The sequence below is a fragment of the Lepisosteus oculatus genome, chromosome 12 (assembly GCF_040954835.1).
Source record: "Lepisosteus oculatus isolate fLepOcu1 chromosome 12, fLepOcu1.hap2, whole genome shotgun sequence".
Taxonomy (NCBI): domain Eukaryota; kingdom Metazoa; phylum Chordata; class Actinopteri; order Semionotiformes; family Lepisosteidae; genus Lepisosteus; species Lepisosteus oculatus.
The window spans coordinates 12877478-12891662 of record NC_090707.1 but is presented as its reverse complement, the minus strand read 5'-3'; the positions used below and the strand labels follow the sequence as shown (position 1 = coordinate 12891662).

The following is a 14185-nucleotide window of genomic DNA, read 5'->3' as shown; positions in this document are numbered from 1 at the left end:
CTTGGGTATATAAACAGCAGGTTAGTCTGAAATCAACACAGCGAGTGTTGTAAACACTGCATGGATACAGAACAGCTTTGCAGTCTGCAGCTTCCCCTGTGCATGTAAATGTGGGATGAGACAGTAGCTTGGCTAACTCTCACGGTCACTGTGACACAGAGCCAGCTGCCCTTTCAGCTGCACAGCACAACCAAAACCACAAGAGGGGCGACAAGGCAGCTCGTTGTATAGTAAAAACATCAGAGTCCGGTTATACGGGTTTAGTCAGTGACGATTGTTGGCTTATCAAATCTGTTGCACCATTTTAGTTACAATTATGTCACTAAAACATATAAATCCTTCATAAAATTAATTTCTATGAATTCCATTTAGACTTTCCAGCTGCACTTCTGAGATAATAATATTAAAACATACAAATAAATAAGCTGTAATATCTGCTACTCTGATGTTACAATTTGCCCAATCAATACCCCAATAGCCATAATAAGGCAAACAAATGTTAAAGATGTAATCAGTAATAATGTATGATTAATCTAAATCAAAACAGCCCCATACCAGTGTATATCATGGAGCAAAAAATAAATAATGCTAAAAGATACTATACCATTGCTGTACAAATTGGTTTTCTACTGCACAGATCTTTTAACATATATATTACATAGATGACAGGTAAGCCAGCTACAGTAGCTCCAAGAATTACAGTCCAATTGGTTGAAAACTGTATGGTCCTGAGAGGAACTATTCTTTTATTGCTTCACCATTCAGTCTTTGGCCACTGTTTTCAAGAACATAAACACCAATGGAAGAAAGTTTTTATTCTAAGAACCAGAAGTTAAAAACTATGTGCAATCGTGCACAAGTGGGATCAGTTGGGATAACCACAACTTTTAATACAAAGCAGTGACAATCACTCCTACAAGCGTGTGAATGTGTTGCTGCATTTAAATAAGGAAAACAGCTTCAACACAAAGCATTAAATACAGCTTTAATTTGCAGACTGGAGCAAACAGGCACACAAAAAATATACTGAGAGGCATTAAAATGCAACACATGATTACTGGAACTAATGGCATGTTACAGTTTTAATGCTCTCAGTAGAAACACGCAAACGTGTTACAAAACTTTAAACGCATAGAACTAACGTAAACAGGTCAAATATCAGATGCAGCGTTCTTTATTAATGAAGAGAGACAAAAACATTGCAGGACGTTAGTTACTAACAAGTTTCCCCATTCTGATATGCTAGATTATACAAACTGATTTGTATAACTACATCAGCACAACAAAAAATAAAATGAAGAGAAAACTGGCATTCCATTCAGTAACAGACCATATTCCACCTTTGTGCACAGAAAATGGGAAAACACTAAGGCTGCTGACTCCTAAACACTGAGCAGATTAACACCTAGACTTTAACCACAGAACGGCCAACAGAGATCACACTGATGTAGTCTCCAGTAAAGACACAAAAAATCAAAAATCTATCGGTAGCTAAAAAAACAGAGCACCCCCATCTTCAGTCTATCACTAGTCAGTATTTGTAAAGTTAAGCTTACGTCTACATATGGGGACAAGTGATAGAAAAATGTTTATCTCAGGCAGTAATAAACCAGCGTTATGTCCTTCAGAAATACTGTGATTTAACAAAAAGGGGTTATTTATTCTAAAGTCTACAGAGCAGACACCAAAGAAGGGGGTCTAAATTATGATTACTGAGCACTAACCAGAAAAAAAACACACACACAAACTGCAAAGACCATGGAAATGAAGAAGCATTTGAACCCAAGAGGTTCTTTGCTCTTTTTGTATTTAGATCATTTTATATTCTGTAACTCTATCGGCAAATCACATCTTATTTTTTAAATGCATTACTGTATCCATAAACACATGTAATTTCATGCCTTTAATAAAATAAAACAAAACCCAAGCTCGGCACAAAACAAAAGTCTTTGCGACTCTGACCAGCATGTAAATAAACCTATTGTCAGTCAGGAAACCTATTGAGAATTACCACAGCTGCAGGCAGTGTTGGTTTTCTAACCTTGAAGCTACCACACTTGGGGTTTTGCTTAACAATTCCTTTATAAATAGAGGTTGAACAATGGCAACCAATAAACATAAGTACAAACTTGAAGCCCTGGGAGATATCGGCAGAAAGGAAGTGTTCCAGAAAACACAATGGAGAACCAATTACTGCATCCAACCCTCTTAATTAGACTTAGACTGCAGAACGCACAAAACAGCAACATGAAAAAATAACACCTGCAAATCCCTAAAGACCTTCAGACAGTGTGGTAAGCCATTCTGTATGCAATGCAATTCTCACCCCAAAGCAGAAACACTCCTAGAAACAGTGAAGGTAAAATGCTTTGTATTTGACCCTGTGGAGTTCGGGATAATATGTTCATGTTTTCAAATGGATAAAAATGCAATTTCAAATAATAAGCCATTATCAGTCCTAAAACTATACAGACACCCTTCTTTACTTCACAATGGATTTATGGAGACACTGCAAAGTCCTTCAAACAAAGAACCAGAACTTCTGTAATGTTCTGACTTCTGTAAAAAGATGACTTCTGTAATGGTCCTCTCTCATTCAGTAAAACAAAGAGGAAACCATAGCTCTTTCAACAAGGCATCAATGGAAATTCCAATGCTTGCAAAAAAAGAGTGGATCATGCAATATTTGCCACATTTTCCCATACGAAAAGACTTCTCAGCCAACTTTGATGACAAAGCAACAATGGGTAAAATTAATAATCATAAATTCCAATGCAACACTGTACAGTAGTTATATATACCCTGAACACACCTGAACTAGACTTCATTTAACCTGAAGTGTTGCAGCTATGCTGCAAGCCATCGAACTGTCACAGAAATAAGGACACAAACCATAATATAAAGTAAGCCAACTTGAATTGAGGCACCCATCAATCTATAGTACCATAGGTGACGTCAGCCTTTTCATTTTGAATTTTCTTCTCGTCCTGAAATTCCTTCAGCCTTCGATACAGTCCTGGTCAAATAAAGGATTATGATTTGATGCAAAATGGTAAATTGTATTTGCATTCAAACAGTTACAAAGCTACCCTAGTACCCAAAAAAGTACAATCAATACAATAACACAGGGGCCGTTTAATTATTTATGTTTAATATCCTATTACACATTTTCTATGCAGCAGGACACAAATTTCTTAGAATACCTCTCCAATTCTGTCCTTGGATTCTGAATTGTTTAAAATGTAAAAAATTAGGACAGCCACCTTTCTATTTCTTTTTTATTTAAAGAAAACAAAACTCTGATATCTGAATTAGGTTAACAAGGTATACAGTATCAGTTCCTGAAGGTCTGGTTTTTACTTTGAACAGAACAGGTGTAAAAATGCTCATCCTATGCCTTTTGAAATTGTTGTTGCTGTGAAAATACATTCTTAGACTGAACAATTGAATATCTTCAGAAAGTCAACTAGCATTTTTTTTTATTATTAACACCCTGACATTCTTAGTTGAAAAGGTTTTCCTGTGTAAGTTTCTGATGGCAACAGCAGACTTTCCCATAACACTGAGCAAATACGGAGCCCTTTTCACCACTAACAGCATGAGTTTCAGGGGCATTTCCAGGGGCATTTGCCCTATAATTAAAAAAGCTGAGCCCATCTCTCGATATATGAACAACCAGGTTTATAGATTTTCGCTATAATGAAGTGGCTTCTAAACAATTTTGCTTCATGCACACAACAGGTAAATTAAAATAACCATACATTTTAGGCAAAGAAGCCTAAAATAATGTAAAGTAGACGAAGAGAAATGCATAACAAAACCAGTGTTAAGTACAAGAATGGGGAAAAGAGCAGTTAAGTATTCCAACAGTAAATATTTTCATGTCATGGAATCACTGATTACAGCAGCTGCTGTGAGGTATTTAGAGTTCTTTTGTTCTTTCAAAGCTCCTTCCACACATTTTACAACCTTAGTTGGCAGGGTGGGTGAGGCGAGCTGTGGGTAATTAAATAATTATTGATTTTGCAGACTGAATACACAAATGGGTTTAATTAAAAGATGTAGATGTATTTTCTTAAGGCAAGAGGTGTAATTATACTGGAACAGTCATACCAGTTTTTCAGTATCATGAAATGCATGCAATCATTACTCAGTGGGCTTAAGTAGCTCCAGTAATTTTGACATTACTGCAAATGTACACTTACAGTAAAACCATCACACTTTTGGTAATAATGAAAATAAAAGCTATGATTTTTAAAGTACCAATGACATTTTTGGGGGAATTAGGAAGACATCCTTAAAGAAGACGAAATTGTAGTTGTTGATTGTAACATATGGAAAATGTTAAATGTTTAAAACTTTTTCATCTGTTCCTTAACAGTACCATTTCTTAACAGTAACAGTACCATCAAGGAGACATAATCTAGTGCATAATCTAGTCCACTTAGATTTTAATAATCAGAATGGGCTTTAGAAATGCTGGAAGGGCAAAGTCTAATTTCGAGGTGATCCTAGCAAGGGAATTATTTTTATTATTAAGACAAAATGAAAACAAAAGGTGTTGTTTACTTGTGACCACGAAATTCCAAAATGGATTTCTGCAGAATATTTTATTTCTGAAGGAGTATTCTGTTACTAATATAAAAAAACAGGTAATTGTTTTCATCCTGAATCACTACAGGCTCACACTCCTAGCATAACAGCTCCTACTAGCCTCTTTGTGCTTGGTATAATTAGTTTAACAGTATTTCTGTAGGATTTCTTTTCCCTAAGCGTCCAGACACTAGTGACCAATAATAAAAAAGGGTTGAGTACAATTCTGGTTAAACACAAAGCCTAGTCTACAAACCCTGAGTATAGTGGGGGGGGGGGGCACACTTTATGTAAGTGCTCTGTGCCTTGTCACATATATAGACTTCTAACAGCTATTTCATTGTCATATGGGCAAACCGGGAAAACTGACTTCTTAAACAGAAGTGAGTTTTGCATTACAGCCAATGCTTGTAAACATGTAGAGCCTTATTGGCTGAAACAATTCTGAGCTGAACTGAATGATGATTTTACTCACGAGTGATGGAACAGCTGTCATTGCAGTGACCTGGCCTAGGATAGAGTGATACATTACCTTTATTCTAAAACAGCTTTTTTTTTTTCCCAGAGGGGCAACGAGGGATTTGTTACCGCCAGTCTATTATTTTACATTCAGCTGGTGGCACAGCCACAGGTTCTTCACTGAAACAGAAATGTTCCTTCTCAATATTCAACCTTGTGGCTGAGAAGCGAATCTCTTACAGACTAACATGCTCAAAACTCCAGAGACCCCTATCAGCTCCCCAGACTTACTATTAACAAAGTGACATTCGCAGCTTGTGACATACATCAACCATCATCTCATTATGACCTTCTCAGTCAGGTGCTGGCACTACACCATATTCTCTCAGGACCAGAAAGTAAAAACAGTACCTTCACACTCGCCAAGCTGACAGGTACTGGAGAGGAAGGAAAATGGAAAGATAAGCCCTGACACGAGGACTCTGAGGTAAACCATCCTGACAGGCCACTACCTGTGTGAACCTGGAGGGGCCCATGATGCTGTGAGGACCCCTACACCGAGGTTTTGAGAGAGCTGATGTGCGGAACAAAGCCCACCTGAAGTTACTGGCACATAAGCAGCAAATTCACACGTAAACAGGAGATAAAAAGAGACATACAAAGGTCACAGCCCACTGGACACACAAAAAAGAGTTTTCCTTCTTTTCTGGGGCTGACTGTTTTTTTGCGTCTCACAGACTGGCCGTGCGCTTTGCATTCATTACAACTCTCCTCTAAACCTGCAATATAAATGCAAAACAGAGAACGTAAGCGTAAATGTGAAAATAAAGACTTCCAAGTTCCTTATTCTTCAACTTGCAGTGTGAAACGTTCTGTCACATATTCATAGCTGTCTTTCAATGTCCTTATCTTCCTAAGTGGATGCTGTAATAACAAACCATAAAATGAAAGGGTGTTAATCTTTGGAGCCCGCAGTAACGGAGTTATATTATAACGATAGGAGCATACAATTTCTAAGTGCAAATGCAGATAGAAGCCATGGTCAGACAATTACATTTCGAAGATTATTATTGCACTTAATTTTTTATCATTAGAATTGTTAAAGGATTCTGTCTGATCCTAACAAACGGGAAATAAAAAAAAAAACACCCTGGTAGCTGTTCAGCAATTTCAAGCACATCCTTATTAAGCAAAGTTATTGATTTATCTGAATGCAGTAAAAACTAACAGGTCCATGGCAAATATGCTACAGTATATCAAATATGTTACATTAGCTTTGTATTAGCATCTAATACACTACCCCTTTAAGTAGCCAGAATTGCTTAAAAAAAGAAAAAGGCACACAGCCCTTAGTAGTGGCACCCTGTATATTAAATACATTTAACATATTTGCCAAATAAAGTACCTCAACATCTTATTATGTATGACCAGCTCATGAAAGTTTTTCTATCTGTCCTCCATACCTTACTTCTATTTTTTAGACATCACAATGGTCAAGGTCACAAACAGCAATGAGTGAGTTCTGTGTGTCAGTCTCTGAAGTTAAAAAATCATCATTGGAGACACTCTCACAGACTATTAGAAGATTTTGTTAAATGACTGTAAAGTTTTAGCACATGTGAAAAGTCAAGAACAGTCAAACTTGTGTTTGTAGGCTTCTATTCTCTAATCTGCTAGGGTCTGCTTAACTAGATATCCTTACACTAAATACACTAGATACTCATGAGTTAGTAGACTACTTACATTACCAAATGCCACACTTCATTGAAAACCCTTTCCGCCCTTTGTGGTTGATGATGAATGATAAAAATAAGCAGCATGCACATTAGACCAACCATACAATCGTGTATAAGTTTATATCAGTATCTGACAGGCACAATTACACAAAGTACAGAGGTGTACAAATTGACTTAATGATTTCAGGTAATGTGACTTCTTTTCAAATTTCAATTGCCCTCCAAAAAAATCACTCAATTGCTTCAGTGAATCGTGTGTAACAATCCTGTTGGGAAGTTCTGCTGGTGAATTTGAGTATAATTTCATCATTATAATCAAAACTCAAAGGCTCGTTGTCCTGACACCCAACCGTAGCGATCCATTTTGAGAACTCAATCCTTTGTGCCAAATGTCAGACTGCTTTATAAAAGTCTCACTGCAGCTCTTTCATTTATACATCCAAATGGCACTTCTCGTGCAAAATCTCAATAAGCACACACATTAAAAATGGAAATATAGCTCAGAGCTCAAAATTATAAATTCAGGGGTTTAGTTCATTTAAGCCAATGCAGTGCCACAGGGAGAAGGAGTGCGCGCCAAAGCTCAAAGTGGGATCCCTACAGCAGCTGTCAAGCTGTTCTCAGCAGAGCTGAGCAGTTGGTTCCTGTGGAATGTGGAACCGATCACAGAGACGAAGCAGGACTCTCTCCCATACAGACCCAACACAGTACAACGCACAACAGCTGTGTTAGTTTCACCTCCCCCTGAGCAAGTTGCAGAAAATGGCATGAAAGTAGCCAGGACCCGCACAATAATAAGACCCCCTTTCTTCATGCTCATAGAAATATTTAGAACTCCCACAAGCTGCTGAACTGGCAGTGGCAAGACATTTCCTGTTCATCCACCAGGCCGCAATAACACAGCCTCTCTAAGCTTCCTGGAAAAGCATATTCAAATCCCGTCCTAGGGGAACTCAGCTCAAAGGGGCAGAGGCAGCATTACCGCATTAATTTCCACCCCCCTTCTCTGCCCCACTGTTTTCAACTACAGCTCTCCACTGCTGTTTCACTAACTGGAGCCACCTCCATGAAGACCACTGCATCAATATCACCTGACAGACAGTGCGGGTTCTTAAACCATATTTGTTCTTGAATGCTTATACTGCAAAACCTTCCAAATCACCTATTCCTGCGTGAACAGTAGTAGTGAAGCTGAATGAGTGTCCCACTCGAAACCGGAGAAGCGGGCTAAGTCTACACGACTTCTCTACAAACAAGTAGACGCATGACCGCTCACCTGCCACCGAGTTAGGCCGGGGCATCATGAAGGAGCTCTGCTGTGGGTAGGAAAGAGGACCCTCCCCTGGGCTTGCTCCAGCTGCGTCCTGCTTGAGCGGGGCTTCTCCAGGGCCGACGGTCTCTTCCTCTGCCACAGGCGAACAACCATCCACCCGCGGGCTGGGCGCCAACCCATGGTGACCGCTGTCCCTCAGGCTGCCATCTTTGCTCCACTCTAAGCTCGATCCGCTCCGGTCATCGTTCTCCGAGGAGCTTGTAATTGTTGCTACGAGGTGAGAGGACCATTTTGTTTTAGGCATTCCATTGCAATTACAAACACAAGGTTACAGTTATTAGACTAATCCATGAGTCCTGTTCTGAAAGTAACAACTACATTTCGTATTCGTTTACTCTTTTATTGAGTCACTAACTACCAGATAGATAATATAGAGTATCTATGTATACTAATATAATATCGACCAGATAATATAGAACAGGTGATCTGTTGTTTATGCCCTAAAAATTGGAATTTGAATGACATGACAATGTAGTCTATTATAAATCTTTTTTAGTTCAGAGTTTAATTTTTCTAACCCAGTATGATATTACAAGCATTCAACTTCTTTAATTTATTTTCATCTTCAGCGGTGGCGATTACTATACTGCATTTTTAAGATGTACTGCAAATGCAGTTAAGCACTTTTCCAGGTTAAGAAAGAAGAAGGAAATAATAATCATCATGCATTATACATTTATAATTCAAAGGTTTCACTGGCAATTCCTTCTGATGTGCATCTAAAAAAATGGACATATCACCCAAGATACCAAACGTTCGATTGGATTTAGTTAAAATTCTCAGATTCTTCAGAGAGCTGCGTACATTAAGAAATCACAGAGAAAATGTTTATTGGGATTTTAGATGTGGTTTAGGTTTACACTGCAGCTCTGATGGTGATATTTTCAGATAACTAATGAAAGAACCTCTACTACTGTTGATGAGACATTGACTAGATTGATTCCTTATGTCAAGATAATCAATGTAAAGGTCAGATGAAAGCCTTAGGAAACAAACAGATGCAGGAATCAACAGTTGTTCTGTGGTGCTGGCAGTGTGACCTGGACAACTCTTTTCACAAACGGATCGAAATGAAACTCAAGGCGTCAGTGTATTTTCTTGTCTGAAAAAGTAGGCTAGAACAAAATTAAATAGATTCTTCTGGGACAACGTTTGTAACAATGGTGAAGCATGAAGGGCTGCTCTTATTAATTTGTTTTAAAAGGTGAACTACTCCTGGTTTAAAAAGAAAAAACATAAAAGCTAGTGTCAGACTCTATTTGTAGCACCATAACTGGTGCTCCAAGTAACCATGAGTTACTTGATAGCAAATTCCTTTATTCGTTTCTCTTGCGACCCAAACAAGATGTTATAAGGACTGATTACTTCTAAACAGAGCCACTTAAGCACATCATAGGCAAAAACACACACCTATAATTCTGAAAATAGTACGGACTGCTCATTTTATCTTAAAATCTCACTGGCATTAAGAGCAGCTATGAGACAGGCAAATTTACTTTAATAACAATGACCTTGGTCATACCTTCTGCATGTTAGCAACTTAAAAAAATCAAAAGGGATCTTAGATTGTACTGTCTAAAACACATAAGACAACAAATATAAAATGAACTAATGACTCACAGCAGCCAAACATAATAATGGAAAGTATGACACAGAGGTGAAAAGAACTTCTGAAAGTCTATCATGTTTCCTTTTCTGGACTTGGATACCAAGGGTTTGGGTGGCTTTCATGCACTGTATTGAGGTGTACCTCTGTTTCCTTTCTAGTACTAACAAACATTGAGGTGTTGTTTTAAAAAAGATCACGTCCGCCTGGAGCACTTGTTCAAGCTGAAACTACAAAGAAAGTTAAACCATATTAATCTTCTGAATGCAACAGAAATGCTTTCTGAATTGCCGCATCACAAAGAACTTCGTGAAAGTGCCTCTGAGAAGAAGTCCAGTTTTATATGCTGTAGGTGCTACAAACAAACAGCTCGTTTCGGAAGTAGGTCCCTGCAAAGTAGGACATTTTTGCCATTACATTCTGGACGAAAAGGAACACTATTTGGAAAACGACATTACTTCACATTCGCAATTACAGTATCAGTATCTCAAATTAATAATTTAGTAGCTATAATATGCCCCACGAGGCCTGAGATGTGCGTCATTGTAATCAATTATGTCAACGTTTGCCTGTTGGATTAACCATGTGTTGAGTTTTAAATATATCCAGATCTCCGGAAACTCTGCAGAGCCACTGCATGGATATGTCCCTCCATAACGACAGAACAATTCTGTCCTTGGAAAACCAACAAAAATGTAACTAAAAACATGATTAGCATTTTAACAGCCTTTTTAAAGTTATTTTTTTATATCTGAAAACAGAATTTAAGAAACCTTACACTGTTTATACCGATAGGTTGGTATTAATGAAAAGACCAATTTAGCATGGCTTAGTTTTGTTAAAAAAAAGCAAATTAAACCTTGAAAAAATAACAATAATACAGAAACAAAGACTTACTATGGAAATGTCGAAAGAGTTTGAGTAAACGTCTTCCTGTTTTGAGCAACAAATTAAAAACTACATTCTAATTAACTTCTATTTGGTTATTCTGACAAGCTACAAATTGGATTTCCTTTCTCTTTCCATCTACCAATACCCTGTATTATCAATATTTCTTCTAAATCTCTAATATTAATACAACTTCCACCAATACTAATAACAACAGAAACACACACGGCCTCCTCAAGTTTTAGAAAGAAATGGAGGGAGGAACAGAGGAACACCTGTGCCTGACCAAGGCTGAGGAAACACAGGACAGCAAAAGAGAAAGGGCCTGAAGAAGGCCCCACAGCCGAAACGTTGCGTCTCTTTTTCCTTTCAGTGTGGAATAAGCCTTTATACCTGTTCCGTTGAAACAAATTTTGATGCTTTAGAGTGCCTGCTACGAAAGGTGGGATGTTATAGGTATTTAGGCCACAACACAGCATGTCACCATGTCCTTAAGTATACGATCACTTACCTATTATGCCGCTGTCCTTGCTTTCGAGTGTGGAACTGGGGCTGGTAATAGTCCCACGGGGGCTTGTTTTGTTAGTGGCTGGCTTGCTGATGCTGCTGTTGAGGGTAGAGCACGGGCTATCTGTGCTTGGAGATGCAGTGCTGCTTGTCAAAGTGGAGCACGGGCTAATTCCCTGGCTGGCTATTGTGCACTGGAGAAGATGTAACAGAGAAGAGACCATTTATAATGTTAATGCCTTCCGTCATGACAAGACGTTTCTCCTAAATTGATCTGAATTATGGATCTGCTATAGCTGAACCTGCATTATCCAATTAAAGCATAAAAGCACAAACTGCCTTCCTTGTCCCTAACTTGTAGATATTAAAATAAAAGACGACACTGGGGATAACGTTTGAAACCATCATTAGGACTGGAAGGCTGTTTGTCGTTTGTCTTTCTTCTGGGTTTTGAAAGGTCCAGGACCTTTTATGACCAAAATAACTACATAACCAGAAGATATTTATTCAAATCTAAGCCGAGGATCAAATTTACTTTTTATGCCGTTTGCATAAATATTGTAAAAAGGAACTGGGAATCAAAAAGATGTGCACAGATTTATATTTTAAAGTGATCAGACAAAGCAATGTAACTGAAGAAAATATGCTATTACATCTTTGCAGAGAGATTTTACAGCATCATACCTTTCATTTAAAATGAATCACAGCCTAATCATAAGAACACTCTTTACCTTTTCCTTTATTTACTGAATGCTTTCAAAGCAATTGACAGCAATTACATTTATTTTCCTCTTTAACACTATCTTTATATACTATACACTATACTTCAAATATGCCAAATACTATATTTCTGAGGAATACTCTTTTTATCTTCAAGTGTAGGCAGTCATTTTAAGCTTATATTATCTAAGAATCAATCCTTCTTTTCTTTCCAGAATGTGAGACACAAAGATAGCAATATTCCCACAGCAGTCCTTCCAGTTTTTTTTTTGTATTTCTCTCCTACAGTACAGTATATAGGTCATGAAAAGTGACTTCTAAGACGAGGGAAGAAATGTACCCAATGCCTGGTTCCTTTGTGGTTAATGCCTGCCAAGAGTCTGACACTCAGAACTTCTCAACTCAGTTTTACATCCTCCTTCACTTCCCAGTACTGTTAACTGCCCTCCTAGGTACCCTAGGGGTCATCTGGTGACTTCAGCATACTTTCAGAAAATTTAAGTTCTCTAAAGGCTAGACAATGGATAATAAAACATGCTGTTAGAACTGCAATTATCTTTAGCAGCAATCCTGCATTCTGCGCCTGGTAATAGAGTACCACTCTGCCTATGGAGCACGTCACATACGATTTATAAAATAGACTTCACAAGCAGCATAAACCCACACAAGCACCAACACACTATAGTGAGACAGCATGGTTTCATTATCAAATGAAGTAAATGCCACTAAGGGAAAAAAATAATTACACTGTCTGTTCTCAAACACACAGGACAGATACAGCTGGAGGCAGCCTGCTGCAAGTATGAAATTTGAAAATACTAGAAAAATATTCTGGAAAGTATTTTTTTAGATGTCAGCATGACGTTAAAATTTCACTTCTATTCCTAGATCTCAAGTTTCTTTTTAGACATCTTTGCTAATGGACGTGACTTATTCTAAAAAATAAGCCTCTTACAAGCACCTTAAATTACTGATATTAAGCAAAAATGTCAAAAGCATGTCTGCGCACTGAAATCAAGGACTTTAACTTTTATTCAAAGCACCAGTCTAATTAAAATAGCAAAACAAACTCTAGGCTTAACATAACCACTTCTATTTATGGACTAAAGCTGACACTATCACGTTTCAAACTTGTTCAAAAGGCCATGTAAAGTTTCTGTCAAGCTTATGAAATAAATGTTTGGGTACCTGACAGAGCATTGCTATAGAGTCCCACCAAACAGATCATTAATTCAAGTACTGAAGGAACAGAACAATTTCACAACATAACAAAAAGGAAAAAAAGAAGTTACCCTTATATGCAGCTATAAGTGTTTTAATCCCACAGCAATTAGTGTTGTATTCCAGTCCAAAGTGCAAAATCAAGCAGCAACAAAAAAAAGCATCCCCTTTCACGGGCAAATTCAACTTTCCCTGTGCTGCTGCAGCTGGAAAATGGCATACCTTCTTTTCATTCTTGTCTTCCATAGGTATGTGAGCCGTGCTTGGGATCCCTTCACCAAGTAAGAAGCCCAGTCTTGTCATCAGTTCCTGAGTAGCGTGGGAGGAGCTTGGCTCTTTCTCAGCCTGCAGTTCTGGAAGAAAAATGGCTTATGTTATTCCCAGTCCAGCTCGCTGGCCTCCAGCTTGGACAAGCAGCTTTGTATACAGTCCACCAGGCCAACACATGTCTGGAATTGCATGGCCTCATTGAAAAAGTGATGACAGCTTTGTCTTTACAATAGACCCAACTGCACTACACTCAGTGGCAGATTACAGTACACATCAGACAGGAACTGAATTGAGATTAGTAATTGTCAGTGGAATGGTATTTGAACTCTGCTGCCAGATGTGTGTGAAGGATGATGCCCCCTCACAAGCAGGTGTGCCCAAGAGTAAATCTTTCATTGAAAAAAATGAAGCTGTTCTTAATACAAGATTCCCACAATGCATCAAAGAGGAATATAGTTACCAATACTTTAGCTGTACAATGTATCAGAAAGTTATAAGGTGTATAGTATGCTAAACCCTCAGTTCAAAAGACTTCTTTTTAACAGATTTCAGAAATATCAGACACAACCTGCTAAAAGGAAATCAGATATCTGACTTTCCCCTCAATAACTTAGGAATGAATACATAAAAAACTAGGTAAAACTAAATACTACATATAATGCAACATATCGTATGTGTTAAAGAATTTTAATCAGTATATTTACAACACATGACATAAAGAGCTTGTATAACAAAATCGGCACAGGAACAGATTTTTTTCTAGGTGCCGAATGCAATTGTTTAAACAATAAGTCTAAAGATCTATATATATTTATTTTTCTCATATGATGCGTTTTTGGGTTGAAAAACACC

The 14185-nt window shown here is 37.9% G+C and overlaps 1 protein-coding gene across 6 annotated transcripts in view; it reads right to left on the bottom strand.

Moving 5' to 3' along the window:
- tanc1a (tetratricopeptide repeat, ankyrin repeat and coiled-coil containing 1a) overlaps positions 1 to 14185 on the bottom strand; it is a 142037-nt gene that overhangs the window by 46723 nt on the left and 81129 nt on the right. For all 6 annotated transcript variants that reach the window (XM_015358716.2, XM_069196322.1, XM_069196323.1 and 3 more), the window contains exons 6-8: positions 13286 to 13416; positions 11127 to 11316; positions 8065 to 8331 (exon numbers count right to left, since the gene is read on the bottom strand). In XM_015358716.2, coding sequence (XP_015214202.2) covers positions 8065 to 8331; positions 11127 to 11316; positions 13286 to 13416 — 588 coding nt within the window. The remainder of the gene's footprint in view (positions 1 to 8064; positions 8332 to 11126; positions 11317 to 13285; positions 13417 to 14185) is intronic.